We start from the raw sequence: 21245 nt of genomic DNA, 5'->3' as shown, positions 1-21245 counted from the left end.
GAATTTGTGTGCCCAAGACAGGCGATTTGATTAGATTGATTCTTGAGGAGGCCCATTGTACTCGGTATTCCATCCATCCGGGAGCGGCGAAGATGTATCATGATCTGAGTCAGCATTACTGGTGGTGTGGGATGAAGAGAGATATTTCAGACTTTGTTTCTAGGTGTTTGACTTGCCAGCAGGTCAAGTGTGAGCACCAGCGGCCCGGGGGTGTATCTCAGAGGATGCCTATTCCTACTTGGAAGTGGGAGCGGATTACTATGGACTTTGTTGTGGGTTTGCCTACCACAACGAGTGGTTATGACTCCATTTGGGTTATTGTTGATAGGCTGACCAAGTCTGCTCACTTCATTCCGGTTAGGGTGAAGTATACGGCAGAAAAGTTAGCTGAGCTATATATCAGTCACATTGTTCGACTACATGGAGTTCCTATTTCTATCATATCAGATCGAGGTTCACTATTTACTTCTCATTTCTGGAAGGCATTACAACATGGTCTGGGTACACATTTAGATATGAGTACGGCATTTCACCCTCAGACAGATGGTCAATCTGAGCGGACCATTCAGGTATTGGAAGATATGCTTCGAGCGTGTGTGATCGATTTTGGTGCTAGATGGGATCAACATTTACCATTAGCGGAGTTTGCCTATAATAACAGTTATCACTCTAGTATCCAGATGGCTCCATTTGAGGCGTTGTATGGAAGACGGTGTAGGTCTCCGATTGGGTGGTTTGATTCGGCTGAGATGGACTCTTTGGATACAGACTTGCTTAGAGATGCTATGGAGCAAGTCCGTATGATTCAGTATAGATTATTGACAGCTCAGAGTCGACAGAAGAGTTATGCAGACCGGAGAGTTAGAGCTTTGGTGTTTATGGAGGGTGATCATGTTTGGCTCCGAGTATCACCCGTGAAGGGTGTGATGGGGTTTGGAAAGAAGGGAAAGCTTAGCCCTAGGTTCATTGGACCTTTTGAGATTTTGAGCAGAGTGGGAGAAGTGGCTTATAAGTTGGCGTTGCCACCTAGTTTGTCAGCAGTTCATCCTGTTTTTCATGTCTCTATGCTTCGAAAGTATATTCCGGATGAATCTCATGTGCTTTCACTTGATTTTGTGGAGTTGGGTCCAGACTTGACATTTTAGGAGGAGCCTATAGCTATTTTGAATAGGCAGATTCGAAAGCTTAGGACCAAGGAGATTGCTTCAGTGAAGGTGCAATGGAAGCACCGATCAGTGGGAGAGGCAACTTGGGAGACAGAGTCTGACATGCATGCCAGATATCCTCAACTTTTTGAAGCATCAGGTACTTTATTTTACTTTATGTTCGAGGAAGAACATGATTTTTAGTGGTGGATAATGTAATAACCCAGAAGGTCATTTTTGGAAATTTTGAATATTTACTTAACTTGAATTAATAGATAGTTAGTGGGTTAAAGTGATAATTTATTTAAAATCCTATACTAGTTGTCCCTCATATATGAAAATATAAATTGGTGAAATTTAGTACTTTTACTATAATTATTATTTAAAGAAATAAGAGGAAAAGAAAACTACCCTAGAATAACATTCGTGCAACCTCGGCAACGGAGATTCGACCGAAAGGTAAGCGAATCTTTTCAATTTGTGCCTGCTTTATCTTATTATCGTATATATGCAATGTTACTGATTTGTATTAAATAGGGTTGAATGAATTTTCAAAGTTGGCATATTAGTGTGGATTTGGTTGAATTAAGGAAAATTATATTTTATTCTTTTCATAAAGTGATGATAGAAATTATATTAGTATTATAATGTGGATTTGAAAAAGGTTGAAATATTTGAGTTTTGAATGAATGAATGGTATATTAGATTTATTTATTTTTTTCCCCAGATTTGATTAGCATAATCTGCCTCTTTTGGATCAATTTTAAGTAGGGATTTGGAATGATAGTTGGTCAAATAATGGATAGCCAATGATGACACGATTACGAGGATAATATTGAGAAGCATTAAGAAGTACTATATTAGTAAATATATGCATAAGGATACAATGCATGGCTGAAGCAGTGTGTCCATAATTTTTCCGTTTTAGCGTGAGAGCTACATGTAGTGTAGCTTTATTTTTTTTATGTAATGAGTCAAGAAAATTAAATATTGGTATATTATATTATATGAAAACTATTAAGGTTGTATTAATTGAAAAATATGATAGTTGAAATGTGAGTTGGCATTAAGAATTATGAACTTGGTCATAAAATTGATTGAATTTAAAGGTCAAAGTTAAAAATATAATAATGTGGGTGTTGTTAGTTCTGAAACCTTATTACGCATATATGGTTGAATAGATTCCATTGGTTCGGAAGCTCAACGGAAAGGGAAGGCTCAAGTCCAAGAGTAATTATTCAATTGGCTAAGGCAAGTGGATTTCTAAACTCTTGTTAAGCGTACGAAATTCGTGTATTTCCTTGTGTGATGTTGAGAATGATTTGGAGACTTGATGTTTATTTGTTGGTGTTGTATTTCTTGTTGTAAATTGTGCCTTGTTATCAAATGGTTATCTCCTCCTTTTCATTTGAGCATGTCATTTGCATTGTATCTGAGACATGGTTGTGGTAAGAGGATGATGTACTATTTTTGAGGGTCGTATCGCGCGCCGCGATGGATATTATATTTCGAGGGACGTATCGCGCGCCGCGAAGGTTACTATTTATCGAGGGTCGTGTCGTGCGCCGCGACAGATGCATGGACAGATATGTCCCCCATGGGTCCCGGACTGAGAGACAGCGGGTGTGTATCGTTAGGGAAGACATGCATCACTATACTTGACATTGCATCTCATGGCATTACACATTTTATTATTGATGAACTTGAACACGTGTTTTGTTGATCTTGTGAGTGTTTCTCTGTGAAGCCTTTGACTGTTGAATATTGAGTTGTTATTGAGAATGTGTAAACTGATAGAGTGTGGTTATTGAGTTGTGTGTTTGGTAAACTGTAAACTATTAGACTGTAGCGTGGAGGTTTAGATATGGTGTAAGAAGTGTCCGTATTTTGTTCACTTAACTTGTGTTTAGAGGTTTGCTTGTTGGGTACCGCGTGGTTTGGTACTCACCCCTTGCTTCTACAAATTTTTGTAGGATACGAGCCTGGATCTTCGTGATACCTGTCATTCTTTTCGTTTCCGAGGCATCTTGTGGAGGATTGTGAGGTAGCTGCTTGTCATATCAGCGAACTTTCCTACTCCAGTTTATGACATTGTTTTTACTTGAAAGACAACTTCATGTTAGACTTCTATTTTATTTCAATTCTAATATTTACATTAGAGGCTTGTGCACGTGACAACCAGATTTTGGGGATTGAATTAATATGACTTGGTTTCATAATAGGAATTGTAGTTGGATTGTCATTTACTTCTGCATTTTGTTAGATATTGGGCTTTAGGCTGACTTGTCTTGATGGGATTAGACGAGTGCCATCACACCCATTTTTTTGGGTCGTGACAATTATTTTCTAACAATGATTTTACAAAATCATTTTTGACACATGATCAATTATAATTTGGCTACGTCATCAATTTTTTTAATTAAAAAAATCATAATTCTGAAAAAAAAATGAATTATTTTTTTTTGATTTTTTTAATTAAATATATTGATGATGTGATCAAATTATAATTGACCACGTCATCAATTCGTGGCTAAATTATAATTGGTCACTTGTCAAAAATGATTTTGCAAAATCACCGTTAAAAATAATGGCATGAATGAACCTTTTCTTTAACGGTAATGGCAATGAGCCAAATTTTTAGCTGATGACATAAATGAGTCTTTTCTGAAAGTTCAATGGTATATTTGAGTCTTTTCTCCTTTTTAACTAATATTCTATCAATTTATTTTTATTTGTCGCATTTAGAAGGGATGCACTGGTTAAAATAATAGTAATTGATTTGATTATTTTGTAACTTATTCATATTACTAGATACTAGATGTTTAGTACTCATTTATTCTAAAAAAAATAACCTTGTCTCATTTTAACTTCGACTTTTTACTTGATATATTTAAGATCACAAGATTATAAGATATTTTGATATATTTGACATAACTTTAATTTAAACCATATAATTTTTTTAATTTTTTTTTAAAACTCTGTATCAAATTAAATTAAATTATTATTTTTTTAAACGGAGGGAGTATTTAACTTTGAAAATGATTTAGGCAGGGCAGTACTGGACAAGGTGTTAATGGAGCAGAACATGGGAAGTTTAGAGGATGAGGTGTGGCGGGGTAAAATTTAAATAGGGCAGAGTAGGTGATATGGGTTTGTGGGAAAAAAATAGAAAAAATTTAGAAAATAACAAAGATAATAGATATAATAATATTTTATAGTTATAGTTTTGATATTTGTGCATCATAGCTAGTTTTGTCTGCTATAAATGTTGCGAATTGTATATTTAGTTTGTGAATATACAAGTAAGTATGTATAAATTTTGTGTTTTTACATTTAGAAATTTTTCAAAACTCTCTTTATATATTTCGCTTGTCAATATATAAACAAAATAATTTTTTGTGAATTTTCATAAATTGTATCAAATAACTAGGATAAGCATATAAAATTTCTTAATTTATACAATCAAAAATTGAATTTTTAAACTTATACAACGTCACGATCCAAATTCACAAGTCATGATGACACCTATGTTCCCAACCAATAGGTAAGTCAACCCAACATATTTTACCAATTTTAACTAAATAATGAGAAAAAGGTAAATACTAAGTGAAAATTTTCAACATAAAGCTCTTTATAAATACGAATTGCAGAAAGCTAAAAGTACCACCCAAGAATTGGTGTCATAAGTATAAGAGCTTCTAAAAGACGATTCAAGTCTGAAACTAAAATGACAAATCCAACATAAATGATATCCTGTCTGAATACTAAATAACACATTAAGTAAAAAATAGAGGGAGGTGTGGGTCACGGAACAGTCAAACAAGCTCACCACAACTCCAAAACACTCCAAGCTCGGACTCAAATGGCTCCACGAGACTCTTACTCGAAATCGAATTTGCACCACAAAGAGTGCAACAAGTGTAGTATGAGTACGAAACCACGTATACCCAATATATCTCATTGACCGACGACGAAGAAGTAGTGACGGAAGTTTTATACAAGAAAAATCAATTCTTTACTTATATAAGTCTACAATATATTTGCCAGTCAAGTTTCATCAAATAGAGGTAAGCAAACATTAAGTACTTTCCAACCACCAATGAAAACACATAATCATCAAGAATAAAGGATGTCATGAGATGCAATCAATATGACACCATGAAATGATATGCCTCAGAATACCCAATACTCTCTCAATCGAATCTACATGATACTCCTCGAAAATACATCGAGAGTTCATGACCCATGGGGGACTTGATGTCCATATACCGACATAGACGATCTCCATATGTCTGTGTGGATGATCTCAATGCACTACCAGAAAGTCAAATAATTTTCGCACGGACGGTCTTCACGTGCCCAAATTATAATCTTAGTATCTCATTAGTCCCAACACGAACGATCTCCACGTCCCCAACTTATACTCAATCTCATGTCAATGTATGTGCACAAAATTATTTCAAATAAGGGGATGATGATGCATCTCAATAAGTCAATATCAATATAATACATAACCACCTAATTATCACAACTATATAGGTGTAATAAAGAATACACAAGCACACAAGGAATTCAAATCAATAATATATCAGGTAATGCCCATATGGTTTGACATTCACAAATTACAATCCACATTCTATAGCAATAACTTTTTCTTTATAACACCGGTACTCGTACCAATGCCCGTCACACCATTGGTACGGGACTTTCACCCTTACCCATTGTCTATTCCATTTTAATCTTTAATTAGGAAAATGTCCTTCAAAAAGTCTGAAAGTCTTAACATACCTTAAATGCCAAACTCGTGTAATGAATCTTCAAGATTTTTCTTTCCTTTTCGTAGTGCTTCGGAACATTCCAAATCTACCAATTGTGCAATATTCATAAGTAAGCGAGTTCATAGGTACTCAATTTATTATATGTCTAACCTAAACTCCAAAACTCACTCATATCTCCAATCAAGCTCCTACTCTCGATACAATTTATATGTCAAAGATCCTATTTGCTAAATTTTAAACCTAGTGTTAAGCCTCAACTCCTCTAAATATTATGAATCTAATGATACTCATATAACACGATACCTTCAAAAATTGATTAGCTATACCCATAAACTTCGAGAAGTATTACTCTATGACAATTATATAAATAAATAATTAAATAAAAAATTTAAGGCCAATAATTAATTAGCTATAACTTAATCTATGAAAAATTAAGTAAAATAATGGCCATGAAATTTCTTAGATATGCAAACACGTTTGTTTGCCAATGATTTTCCATTTTTTCCCCCAATGATTATACCTAAACATTATTCAATACTTAACCTTGATAATTAATATAAACAATTTCCTCTACTCTAATCCAACAACCTCATTACTTAATGTAACCCACTTTCCATGCCTTTCAATTAAAAAAGAAATCCATAAAAAATAATACCAACCACTCATTGCATATCAAAGGAAATCATCACATTATGAATGCCGTCCATTAAGAATCATACAAATTCTTGTCAATCACGTGGCATCATTACTTAAAACTATTTAATTTTCTTCCACTTTGATTGATTCCTTTCAAACAATACCAACATAATGACCTGATTTCTTCCTATTCTTGAAAAAAAAATACTATTATATCACTATGTATCACACAACTACATATACAAGGATTGAGAAAATCTAAAGCGCATTACCTGGGAATTGGAATAACCCTGTAGTTAACTGCTTTCTCCTGCCCTATGTTAATATTTTGAGTTCTGACGAATAAATTATTAGCCCCACTTTACTTAGTTTATTCCATACATGGGTCAAGTATAAATAGGTTCTACATGAATTATGGACTGACCCACTAACTTTTAACTATTTTTAATTATTTAATAAAATTTCATTAATTATGTACTCGTAATTACTGAATTAGATTAAAATACTCCTTTAAATTTTTTGAAAAGAGTTGGAATAATTCTAGTTTTCAAAACGACCTAGCGAGTCGTTACATACAATCAAGAATCAAATTATACAAATTTTAAATATATATAATTAAAAACCAAATAGTAAAATTTGACAGAACTATATCTACAAATAAAAATTAATCAAAACTATACCTATATTGTATGATATATAGTTTAGATGTTTCTCGTTTGGGAAAATTACATGGGATGACAAACATCCTATGTAATTAGTTAATAAGGGTATAGTTTAATTTATTTACGGTCAATAAATACAGTTTCATTTTTTTTGGCATAACTAATGGGACCTACTATCTATTTGTATACAGAATAAACATAGTCATTTTTAAGATTTTTATATAATTTTATTCAAAATCAAATTTATCTCTCCTATTCTCATTTGATATCTATTCCTAAAATTACTCTTCCCTTCTAATTTGAATTTCCATTGGGAAGATTTTGACCTTCTCCCTCCGATGTTCTTTCACTTTTCGCAGGTAACTGCCAAATTCATGGCTCTCAATATTTTTTTTCTTGATTCCTTCTACAACAATTGTATATGTAGTATGATTGTTAGCTTTTTCATATTTTTTTTTTAAAAAAACTTTATTACTTATCAAATTACAAGTCTTTCAAAATCAGAATAGATGATTTCTCTCCATCTATGAGGATTACGAGAGGTATGTCATTGCATGTCAATGTTGTTGATAATCCACCTTCGTTACAATTGGGTTAACTTAGGATTCTGGGTCAATGTAGGGTCTATGGCAAAACATAAACAAGTTTAAGTTGAACAATCTATTGAAGAATTGAGATCCATGAAAAAAAAAATGACTCAATGGCAATTCATAAAGTCATCAACAACGCGAAATCCAGTGGCATTAAGATTGTTGAAGGTGGAAGTAAGAGAAAAGCCATAAACATTGATTCAGAAGAGATTGAATCTGCCTCATCAGAACTGGACAAATCTGAAGAATATCGGGAACATCAGGTAGTGTAATTTATATAATTACAAAGTTATGTATATATTGGTTTGTATATTAAGTTAATATATACAAAGTATTATGAAACAGTTCTTAATTGTATATTCTATTAGTTGTATACCAATTACTAAAGTTAGGTATATAGTGGGTTGTATATTAAGGTAACATATACAAAGTCTTATGAGGCAATAGCTATTTGTATACAATTATTTAATTTTGTATAAAGAAATTTGTTGAAATCACTCTATAATACATATACAAAATTATAATACACTATACAAATTCGTCGATATATACCAAAAATTATGAATATAATAAAATATTGTATATATAACCGTTGCACACTCAAATATAGAAACATATTTCAAGCTTACTATATATACAATTAACAAATGAATATTATATACAATCAGTTTAATCACTAATATTTTTTTTTAAAAAAAACATGAAATCACAGATGCACATATATATATATCTATAATATATATACCAAAATTATTGTACATTATACAAATTCCTAGATATATACAAAAGAAAAAATAGGAACATAATAAAATATTGTATACAAACAGATTACAAAAAAAAATAATTAAAAGAATAAATATTATGATGGTCATATACAATTTAAAACACAAAATCAATTACACACAAATATTGTATAAAAATTATATACAATTTTTCAAATATATATATATATATATATATATATATATATATATTCTTCGCGGTGGACTTGATTTTACCAAAGATGATGAGAACGTGAACTCACAACCATTTATGCGTTGGAGAGATCGTTTCTTATTCTGTGCCCAAGCACTTTTTAAAGCACAGGCTGAAACAGGTGAAATCAAAGGGCATTACTTGAATGCTACTGCAGGTACATGCGAAGAAATGATCAAAAGAGTTGTATACATATATATATATATATATATATATACATATATACATACACATATATATATATATACATATATATATATGTATATATATATATATATACATATATATATATGTATATGTATATATATGTATATATGTATATATATATACATGTATATGTATATATATGTATATATGTGTATATGTATATATATATACATATATATACATATACATATATGTATATATATATATATACATATACACATATATATATATACATATATATATATATACATATACATATATATATACGTCCGAGTGTTTCATAAATTTATCTAAAAAAATTAGGAAAATATTTGATTTTGAATGTTTTGCTTAAATCATGGATTATGTGAATTTATTGTTACCATCTTTTGTGTTGCTGTTAGCATTTAGTGAAAAAATAATTTTTTTTGTATAAATTTAATTAAAAAAATGTTTTATACAAATTTAAAGTCACCTAACAAACTAAACTATACCCATAGAATGTAATTATGTAAACTATACCCATGGAATATAATTTCATAAAATCCATTTGCCATATATGAAATTTTCCCTTGTCGTTTAGCATAATTTTCCTAAGAAAGTGTACGCCCTACGTGGCCCACAAAAGCACGAAGTTAACAAGTCTTAAAGAATTCTCTTTTCCCCAACCACTACACATATAGTAGACGGTAAATTTAATAACAAGTGTTATTTCTTACTTTCTCCGATTACGATTTTTGTCAGGTAAGATTATGCACTCCTTTCAAGGAAAAATTAATACAAGGTATAATTTATCTAGTATAACTTTACTATATCAAAAATAACAAAAGTTTATGTAACTTTTCAAATGAACAAAATGGAGTAATTATTAAGGGCAAGATTGGAAAAAAATGACTAATTATTTCTTGATTGTTTAAATTGACAATTAATCTTGGATATCTATTTTTAGTATACTTGTCAAACAATTGTGGACGGAGGGAGTACTTTGTTTCTCATAATTTTATGTGATACAAAGAGCATGGTTTGTTATATAATTTTTAAAATATTATAAATTGTAAATTATTATGAAAATTTTTAAGTAATTTTTAAATAATATATGTTACCTCGTCACAATTTTTGTTGTACAAATAAAATTTCAAAATTTAACTAGTTCTTCAAAATATATATTTTTAAAAATATTTTAAATTATTAATTATTACAAAGAAACATCTCCGATCAGAAATAACAACACTCCTAAATCATTTTCACATATTGGAGCTGATAGAATTCCATTTCAAGATTCGAAACTCCGATTGTTATCGAAAACTATTTTTGATTAATTTAAGTTTTTCAGAACTCAAGACTTTCAAAAATCACAACCTTGCGATCAACATTCAAAATCAACTTCAGAAATTGATTAAAAAATTGACCCGAGACAACTTTCGAAATGGATAAAATGATAATTTTTTAAAAAATTTTAAAATGATCTTCCGGGTCATTACAAGACAAGACTCTTAATAATGCTAAAAGGGGCGGACTGAGATGGGGTGATACCTTAATAGGTCTACCTGTCACGCTCTGTTTACATCCCAGCATGAAAAAATTAATTTATCTCTTTTTATATGTTAAAAGTGATAAGTAAAAATAAATATCTAATTTTAAAATAATAAACACGTAAAAATCAATTATAAAGACAATATTTAAGTCTAAATTTTTCCTAATTAGAATGCATGATAAAAAGAAATTAAAACATAAAAAGATCTCCAAATTAGGCATCCTAACAAATCAAGTTGGATTGGAAGTTTAGTTGTTGCAACTACAGATTTTGCTTCCAATATAATTCCAACTTATACACATAAAATGTCATAAGAAACCTTGTGGTTCCTTGGCTTGATTTAATTTTCATGATGAAAAGCTTATTCTTAGTTTCTTTTTAGTAAACGAAGTAGTCATGACTGAAACGAACAAAACATTATTCTTCTATCGTTCATCAATTTCTTTGGCCCTTGAATCTCCTCCCCATTGTTTTATCCTATGTCCAACAAGGGAAGCCTGTATTGGATATGACCCCAAAAAGAAAAGTTTTACAATCAGATCACTTATAAGATAATTAGAATCATTACGTTCGAATAATCTATACAATTTATTCTTGATGTATGCCTTACCTCCTTGTTCCAATTAGTTCGAAGGATCAATATGATTAACACACCAGTTTGAACAGTTGTACCTGCAAGCATCCCAAACCAAATACCCTACAAAGTTTCATGAACAAACATGTATTAATTAATTAAATAATATAATGTCTAAGGATATTTTTTTTAAAAAAAAATAATTAAGTGAAGACAAAACAAAAATTAAAATTGTACCATAACGCCAATGTCAAAGAAGAAGCCAAGTATGAGACCTATTGGAATACCAAACAAATAGTAACAAATTATGTTCACATATGCAACATAAGCTTGCCACCCTGCTCCAATGGCCACCCCTACAATTGCAACAAATCTACAATTAAATGACAAAACCTTTTTATTATTTTAGACCATCAACCACGTCTTAATTCTAAACTAGTTGGAGTCGATTAATACATAAAACTTTTGATTTATTACAAAAAAGTGTCCCAATCAACAACTCATCTTACGTATTATCGACATTAACACTACTTAATATGAATTTAACTCATTTTCAAACAACCAAAACAAAAAGACCCATGATGTGCCACATTTACATGAGAGACACTAGATATATCAGCTTATACAAAAAGACCCATGATGTGCCACATTTACATGAGAGACACTAGATATATCATCTAAGCTGAGTTGTTAACGTGACTATACTTTCCAAATCTTCTATATTCTTTCCATTTTATCAATTAACTCATTTTCAAACATCCAAAGCAAAAAGACCTACGATGTGCCATATTTACATGAGAGACACTAGATATATCATCTAAGCTGAGTTGTTGACGTGACTATACTTTCCAAATCTTTAATATTCTTTCCATTTCATCGATTTGTACAAAAACATCGAAATTAAAGAGTAGAAGGTAGTAAATAAGTACCAGAAAGAGTAGGTTGAAGACATCCAATAACAATGGTGGTTGCTAAGATAGGAGTGAGGTGATAGACAAGTTGTTGTACTTGTTCATTGTTTGAAAAGAATGGAGGATACCAACTCCGACAAACAAGTAGAATCGTCGAGAGAAAGATGCCGGATAATAAAGATGTGATGGAAGCTACCATTACTGAGAATTTTGCGCTTCTTGGATGCCCTGCACCGAGTTCATTTGACACCCTTACGCTGTATGTTAACATTTTAACAGTTAACATTGTTATGCCCTTTGCTATAATAGCAACGTTTAGAATTTACATTACCTTATTGCGGCATTGAATCCAATGGCTACCATAACTGTCCACCCTTGGATATTCATGCTGCAATCAAATAGTACATAAAATCGTCAAAAATAAATATAAACGAATAACAATTGCTTCCAGTCAACAATTTACTAACTATTTTTTTTCCCATTGTTTAGTACCAGATTGAAGTCTGACTAAATTTAGATTTACATCGTAAAATTCCACATTAAGGATAAGGGGAGTGTCCAAGGGGGGTTCGACGTTCATGATGTGAACCCTACTACTAGTGAGATTCAAACACTCAAGCACTTTAAGTTTTGCATGTCTTTGCTCTTTCAAGGCGCCTAAAATACTGGGTTACATCATAATGTCGTGTCAAGGGTATTCAAAATATGTTATTTAATTAATCACTTTGTTTATCATTTTACTTGTATATACTATATAATTTCTCAACAAAGGGTGTCCCTGACATGAGTGTAGCTATGCCCCTGGTTCAAAGTATCAAATAATACAATGATGATTGGGTGCACCTCTTTAAATAATAATAGAAATTTAAATCTAATATCTATTTTTTTTAGTAACACTTCTCCAAGTGGTTATCGTAACACTTTTGGTGTTTCAATTAATTTTCTTATGTTTTTCTTTAATCTTTCAAAATTTTCAAGTGTGTTACATTTAAAAATCCTAAAAAAATAGCACTATAAATTATATATATATAGTTAAATTAAATGGATATGTTAAAATTTTAAATTTGTAGTATTATATATCTTGGACCTATAATTTTTTAAAATTTAACGATCCAGTGTTAATTAAAAATCTAAATATCAAAGTGATCAAATTAATATCTTAGATGTATCTTTTTGTGATAGTGCACTAATTCTTTTAGAATCCTGGATAGGCCTTTTGTCACGTCCCGCCACATCATAGTTAAATTTTGCGTCCGGATAGAGGCAGAAGGGTCTAGAGTTGTGAAGAGGTTTGCGGAGAACTCTAAAACCTTCTAGGTTAATCAAGAAGGCTAGAGAATTCCTCTAGAATAACTTAGACATTTCAAGAAAGTCTTTGAAAGATCCTAGAAAGTGTAGACTTTTCTATAATAGGGACTAAAATGTAAATAACTTAGGGACTTGTAAGTAATTTTTATTTACACTTTAGCCCCCTAGGAAGTAGTATAAATAGAAGAGCTCTCATTTGTAAATCAATTAAGCAAGTTGTAAGCATTCTCCAAGCATAATGCAAAGCCTTCTACCAAAGTTCTCTTTTGTTCTTTTTAAGTTCTTTTTCAAGCATTCTCTTAGCGTTCCAAGTCTTAAAGGCTTCCTTGAACTTACAAGATCTTGAAAGATTAGTGAGTAAGTTGTCGAGGACCGCACAGAGTCTTAGCAAATACTCAAGTCCGTGATATCGTGGTATCAGAGTGATGTTTGATACTAAGGGAATGGCTACCGAAGGAGACGTAGATTGAACTAGTACCACCAACATCCGTATGGATGGCGGAATGAAGAACCGAAAGGGGAAGAAACATCAAAAGGGTAATGATGAGGTGCTGCCCGATCCCACACCTAGCGAGGCACTAACATCTCATCCACTATCGACTACCGAAACAAGTGACGACGAAATGGGCGAAGACGCCATAGACGTCACCGCTGGAGAAGAATGGGTCGCAAGGGTGGAAGTGGCAAGGCAGGTTGTGGAGATATTAGGTCGGCGCATGAACGTGGCCGACGGCAAGTACAAGACCCTTGAGGACTTCACCCTTGAGGAGATCGAGAGCATCCGTAAGGAGTTGGAGGGTCACCAGCGGGTCGAGTTTGAGATGAAGGAGGTTATCACTTTCATGGAGTATCGACTCATGGAGGCGTTGAGCACGATTGAGACCGTGAAGGCCGAGTTAAAAACACTCAAGGAAGGCGCAAAAGTTGGAGGATCATCGTCGTTCGACCGAGATAGGGAGGCCAAGGTCGAGGCTCCCAAGCCACTTATGTTCAAAGGCGTCCGTGACGCGCAAGAGGTGGATAATTTCTTGTGGAACTTGGAGAATTACTTCAAGTATAATCGAGTGAATAACGACGAAAATAAGATCAACACAGCTGTGTTGTACCTTTCAGATATGGCCATGCTATGGTGGAGGCGTAAAGAGTCGAAAATAGGGAACGGGCGTTGCACCATCAACACTTGGGAGCAATTATGCGAGGAGTTCAAGAAAACCTCTTCCCCAACAACATTATCTATGAGGCAAAGCGCAAGTTTAGGGAACTGAAGCATACGAACAACATACGCGCATATGTGCAGGAGTTCACCACCCTCACGCTTCAGATTCCCAACCTCACGGATGAAGATATGTTGTTCCACTTCATGGATGGGCTGCAAAATTGGGCCAGGACGGAGTTGGAACGACGACAAATCAGGACTACTGATGAAGCCATCACGCATGTCGAAGCTTTGACAGACTTCAGGCACGAGAAACTCGACATAGCCATAGGAAATGAGATGAGAGGTAGTCATGACAATTGTGGGGGAGATCGTGGCAAAGGCGAGGAGCAACACCCACATCCTAAGAAACATGATGCTTGATGTCAAGAAACACGCAGAGAACGACAGAGGTTGCCAAAAAAGTGGTTGTTACATATGTAGTATGGTCGCATGGCTATGCGAGGTGACCTGAGCTGAACAGCCTTGGTACTATTCTACGAGAGTGGAAAGAGAAGGAAGCACATGAGCAAGAACAAGACGCGGAGAAGATGCAGTTGGGCTTGATAGGACTATGCGGAGCTATCACCAAGCAACCAAAGAAGTCGAGAATATGGAGCGTGCAGTATGTCAACATCACGATCAATGGAAGACCCGCTCGTGCTATGGTCAACACAGGTGCAGAGGTCAATATCTTGACCAAGACGGCAGCGACAAGGTTAGGGCTGCGTTACAGTCCAAGTAACGCCCAACTCAGGACGGTCAATGTACCACCGACTCCCGTGAGTGGAGTCGCGCATGGAGTAAGTATCACACTAGGGGCGTGGCAAGGTAAGAACAACTTCACTGTCGCTGCTCTGGATCTCTTTGATGTAATTCTTGGGCAAGAGTTCTTCTAGCAGTGCCACGCAGTGATCGCTTCTTACCTCCAACAAATTCTGGTCATGGAGCAAGGAGGAACATCCATGGTTCTCCTAGGGTAAGGCACCAAAGACGGAAGGACAAGTGCGACTAATGGCCATGCAGCTTGAGAAAAGCAATAAGAAAAAGAGGACGACATTCACAACCACCATTGCAAGTTTGGAAGAAGACAATGTTGCCAAAGGGGCCTCGCCACCACGCACGAGGAAGGATAATACTGTGATGCCAAGGAAGCCGTCGAGACGCTTGTCTCCTAGGAAGGAGGTAGATCGCGAGGACGAGATAGAGGAGAAGAAGCAATTGAATGAGTTACTCGAGGGCATTGATCGAGTCAATGGACTATTGGTCACGCGTACGAGAAGACAAGACTCAGTAGCCGATGAAGTGACGATGCGACGCGTTCGTCGCATCAATAGGTGGGGCAGAGTGTCACGTCCCGCCACATCATAAATAAATTTTGCGTCTGGATGGAGGCGTAAGGGTCTAGAGTTGTGGAGAGGTTTGCGGAGAACTCTAGAACCTTCTAGACTAATAAAAAAGGCTAGAGGATTCTAATAACTTAGACATTTCAAGAAATTCTTTGGAAGATCCTAGAAAGTGTAGACTTTTCTAGAATAGGGACTGAAGTGTAATGACTTAGGGATTTGTCAGTAATTTATATTTACACTTTAGACCCCTAAGAAGTAGTATAAATAGAAGGACTCTCATTTGTAAATCAATCAAGCAAGTTGTAAGCATTCTCCAAGAATAATACAAAACCTTCTTCCAAAGTTCTCTTTTGTTCTTTCTAAGTTCTTTTTCAAGCATTCTCTTAGCATTCCAAGTCTTGAAGGCTTCTTTGAACTTACAAGATCTTGAAAGATTAGTGAGTAATTCATCGAGGGCCACACGGAATCTTATCAAATACTCTAAGTTCGTGACGACTTTGCTCCCTATGGCATAATTATTGCATAGATAAAAAAAGAATCTTATCACCTTTCGGTGCACAACAATATTGCTCAGAAAACTCCCCAAATATACAGCCACATTTATGTTGGATCTTTTAAAAATATATTACTTTTTAAATATTTATTACACTTATATCAATATTTTCGAAAAGTTCAAGCAATATATGTCTACAATTGTCATGTTAAAACGATTAGAGTACTTGGATTCATTCCAAATTAGTGAAATCATGCTAATATCTTCTAATTTTGATTTAAAACAAAATTTTAAAAATATTTTTTTTTGAATTTTTGATCTTAAACTTAAAATATGTAAAAAAAATTTATCAAACTATTATTTAATTTACAGAAAAATGTCAAAATTGTACTTAACTATGCGAAAGAGACCACTTATATCCTCCATTACTTTTTGGGATCAAAAGTATTCCACTGTTATCCTAGGAGACCACAAATACCCTCAAAAGTTAACACCTCAATTTTTTAGTGACGTGACATGCCACATGGGACTAATCCCTCCACGTAAGCGTTGCCAACTAAGATTCACTACAAAAGAACTTGACTTATAGTGGCGACAAAGTTGCCACAAAATCCCAAAATATTGCCATTAAAGGTTAGAAGTGACTTTTAGTAACGACTAAGGCTCCAACAACAATTCGCTAATAAAACCTATTTTTTCAACAAAAAAAACATGACAATTAATTTTTGATTGTAAACTAATTTTCTAAAATAAATAACTTGCAATATCAATATTAAAAACACTCAATATTATTACAAAAAATCATGGAAATTACTTCTCGATTCACGTCTCCTACTATATAATTCATCTTTGTACATTTTATACTTTTATATATAACATAAAAATAAAACATACAATGTCTTCAAATCCTACTTAATCGATATCATTTTTAATTTTTTTAAAAACAATGAAGATAAAAACACAAAATTAGAATTTAATGTTAAAATTTTTTAGTAACGATTTTTCGGGCTTTTGTGGCGACTATTGTCGTCGCTAAAGGTCTAATTTTTTTTTGTAGTGAATCCTAGTTGACAATGCTTAGGTGGAGAGATTAGTCCAATGTGGCATGTCACTGTTGGGAAAAAGTATATAAATATAAAAATATATATGGTAAAAGTAAAAGAAATAAAATGGAAAAATAATGACACCAAGAATTTTACGTGAAAATCATTCTAAATAAGGGAAAAAACCACGGGCCAAGAGGAGCAACTGATGTCACTATAGTAAGAAATTTTACACTGTGTTGTCACAATTCAATACTCAAACTGGCTACTACACACTAAAAAGGAACAACACTCTTTTGGTTTCCACCTTACTAAAATATCACTCACACTCTATTTTCTTCATAGACTATTTTTCTTGTACACTCTATGGAATACCTCACTTTGCTCTCAAAATGGTTTTTCTCTCTAACTTGATGTGTTCTATAGATGAGCAATAACTATTTATAGAAAGAGAAGATTGACATAGGTAAATATAACAAAGTCAAAAATGATTGAAAATTTTACCAATTTGTCAATCACCTAATCTTTTATTTACAACTCCAATTACTATTCCTTTTAACAATTACTTATAACAATTGAATAGTAAAAATTGACTAAAAATATGGGATGGACTCCACAGCTGTGTCACTAAAAAGTTGGGATGTTAACTCTTGAGGGTATTTGTGGTCTTCTAGAATAACGGCGGTGTTATTTTTATTCCAAAGTATAATGGAGGGTATAAGTGATTTATTTTGCATAATTTAGGAACAATTTTAACCCTTTTTCGTTTAATTTATAGTCTTATACATGATAAGTTAAAAAATCAAAATTTATAATTAAAAAAAGGACATTATTTTTTGAACAGATTAAAAATATTTTAGACAATTTTTTTAATAAAAAAAGTACAAAGATATTAATATAAACTCACCAAATAGAAATTGCATCGACGGCCACTTCAGCATTCTTGAGGTATCCAGCAAAAAGAATTAATGCCATGAAGTACCATATCTCTAAGCTGCAATAAATAATAAATACTGTCTTTAATACTAATTAGCTATCATAATTTTAGCACATCTTGTGATATATAGACCCTCTCATTCACATTTTAATTAGAGCAAATTTCAAAAATAATTAAAATTGGAAATTTGAGATGATTTCGTGAAGAATTAAAAATGTTAAAAAATTTGAAAGTTGTTTGTGTCTTCATGGGTTTTTAGTGTTTTAAGGAAGAAGAAGCAAAGAGAGTGAACTTGATCCAAAACTCTAACTGAAAAGTATTAAAACCTTGTTTGATATGTAAAAACTTATTTTATCTATTTTGTTTATATTCGTTTGAGCTTAAATAATTGAAATTCATATTTGCAGAGCCCAAAATTTTCACTAAGTAGGTTCAAAATCACTATAAACATAAAAACCAAGAAACTCACCAGAGCATTACAGCAGATGCAAAAGATAGTTTAACAAATTCCCAAAGATTTTGAAAAGCCTTCATAGAAAATCCAGACCAAGCTTCTCCACAAGCTCCATTAAATATATACACCAACTTAGCCACCACTAAGAACCACCATGAACTGTTCAGCACCACCGCCGCACCCACAAGTCCCCACCTTCAGTGACGAAATCAAAATTTCAATAATAGGGTTCAAAATCTGAAAAAATAGATACACGAAGTAGTCGAATGAGGTTTGATATCTATTATATATATCTAAAAAAGTTATTTTAACTATATATAAATAATATAATTTTTTGCCAAAAAAGATTCAGATGAACCCGATCTATAAGGTGGCCTCCGCCAATACCCACCTTAACTTGAGCATCAAAAGCCAACTAAACAAAGTGTGTCCGGCAAGAGCAAACCCCGCTATAACAGCTGTCACCATAATCTTGCTCTGAGCTTGCAAGAATTTTTGAATCGGAAAGTTTAGTGCATACGCAAATAATTGTGGAATCATCCATATGGCAAATGTACCTGTAGAGACGAATTCAGAATACAAAGTATGTAGTTATATTAAATAAATAAAATCCATCTTAAATTCGCCTCTATATATATACCTGCCCACTTTGATATATTGGAAGTCTGACCGATGAATCTGAGTAGTTGCGTGGCAAAAATATAAGGGAACAGTAGAATTAAAGCGGTAGAGGTGAGGATTATCCAAGATCGTTGCATATAAGTTCCTAGCATTTCTAATTGCTTTGCTCCATATGCTTGTCCGCATAATGTCTCCAGTGCACTTCCCATTCCCAACTAAAATCACAATAAGTGTGGTATTCAAAATTAATAGTTGTTATATCAGAAAGAGAAAACGAAATGATAAATTATTAATTGAGTGTTTGTCTGAGAAATCAATGTACCATTACGCCAAAAGAAAAACCAGCGATAACAGAGTTTTCAATAGAGATAGCAGCTAGTTGAATGGTACCAACATGACCAGCAAATACTTGAGTTATGGCACCAATTGAGTATTGGCAAAGGGAAGTGAAAATGGCTGGAGCAGCAAGGTTCCATAGTTTCTTCGATTCTGCGGAAAATTCTCGAACTAAGTCTTTAACTCCGTCGATTTCTTTGATATCATCTGAATTATTAGACGACGAACCATGTGAAAATGGTCTGAATTTTGGGCTTTGGAGCTCATCATTTTCGTGATTGTTCTCTCTTGATGTTAGAAGTGGCGCTACAGTAGTATCATTGGCCATAATTGGGGGCTATAGCTTGACTTTATGTTTTCACTATTGATGTTATAGAAGTGGCATCTAAGGCTTTGAAAGGAATGTACAGAAAAAAAAAATAAATTAATAGAGGCATAATCAACAACAGTTATGAGGGGTTAACTCTATGCTTTGAGAAATAAGAATTTGGTTTTTGGCCTTAAATTTTTATCATGTGTTAAAATTTCTATAGAAAAATTAATTCACCACGGTAGTATCAGTGGCCATAATTGGGGCCTATAGCTTGACTTTATGTTTTCATTATTGATGGTATGTACTATTTTCTTTCTTAGTGTGATATTTTTCTTTTTTTAGTTGGCTTTAAAATGAATAATAGAAAAAAAATGAACAGTAGAGGCATACCAACAACAGTTATGCGGGGCTAACTCTATGCTTTGGGAAATAAGAATTTTGTTTTAGGCCTTAAATTTTTATCAAGAGTAAATTATGTGTTAAAATTTTGATAGAAAAATTATTTATTTATATAAAAGGTATAATTTTTCTAAAAAAATATAATTATTTTATTCACTTTTACATCTTTTGTACTTTGTTAAAAATAAGAATGAATAGTGAAAGTTCTTAAACAAAGTAAATTACAATTTTATTTTATTTTTAAATTTTAATTTTAAACATTACTATGAGTTATATTAAAATGGGGTTTCATCAACTTCTTGCATTAAATTATATGGTTCTTACTTTTATCTTTATTTAATATTTGTCAACTTATTACTTATATAATTATGTTAAAAATTTATATAATAATTGCCTAGTATATTTTTCAATGTTGAGTTGATAAAATCATACCTAAAATTAATATCTGAAAAAACAATATTAGAATACTGATAATTTCATCTAAATAGCGTAAAAATATAATTTTTGAATAAATATGTATATGCCCCCAATTAAAATTTCACTTTAGAGCCTCAATCACGTTGAGTCACCCTTCATTGCTTGATTGAATACTGGGTCTACTTCTTTACTTCTTTATCGTCTCTCTCCTACTCATCACTCTTTTCTTTCTCTTTTTTTTTTTTTTTAGTTAAACTCCTTTTGGCCAGATTTTTTTCGCCACAATGGCCAAAACGTGACATTCACACTATAAACAGGTTTACTTTTTGACAGTTTTACCCTTATTTAAACTTAATTTATTAATTATTTTTTAATACATAAAAAGTTTC

The 21245-nt window shown here is 32.8% G+C and overlaps 1 protein-coding gene across 1 annotated transcript; it reads right to left on the bottom strand.

Annotated features, from left to right (window-relative positions):
- Window positions 1-10607: 10607 nt before the first annotated feature.
- On the bottom strand, window positions 10608-20277 carry LOC101266722 (protein DETOXIFICATION 29-like). The gene is made up of 10 exons (XM_004239078.5): window positions 19714-20277; window positions 19411-19606; window positions 19162-19327; window positions 18786-18965; window positions 18287-18373; window positions 12323-12379; window positions 12010-12248; window positions 11318-11436; window positions 11117-11203; window positions 10608-11003 (listed from the first exon to the last, which is right to left on the bottom strand). The coding sequence occupies exons 1-10, from the start codon at window positions 20053-20055 to the stop codon at window positions 10932-10934; spliced, it is 1545 nt and encodes a 514-aa protein (XP_004239126.1). The 5' UTR covers window positions 20056-20277; the 3' UTR covers window positions 10608-10931.
- Window positions 20278-21245: the final 968 nt, after the last annotated feature.

The sequence above is a fragment of the Solanum lycopersicum genome, chromosome 5, assembly GCF_036512215.1.
Source record: "Solanum lycopersicum chromosome 5, SLM_r2.1".
Classification (NCBI taxonomy): domain Eukaryota; kingdom Viridiplantae; phylum Streptophyta; class Magnoliopsida; order Solanales; family Solanaceae; genus Solanum; species Solanum lycopersicum.
This window is presented reverse-complemented; position numbering and strand designations above follow the sequence as displayed.

What these genes read in the sequence shown, in the direction of transcription:
- LOC101266722 (XM_004239078.5), bottom strand. Translation starts at nt 20,055, where the DNA reads ATGGCCAATGATACTACTGTAGCGCCACTTCTAACATCAAGAGAGAAC. An exon ending in CAATATATCAAAGTGGGCAG is followed by an intron (nt 19,328 to 19,410) that starts GTATATATATAG and finishes TCGTCTCTACAG; the next exon opens with GTACATTTGCCATATGGATG. An exon ending in GAACTAATTGGAACAAGGAG is followed by an intron (nt 11,004 to 11,116) that starts GTAAGGCATACA and finishes TATCCAATACAG; the next exon opens with GCTTCCCTTGTTGGACATAG.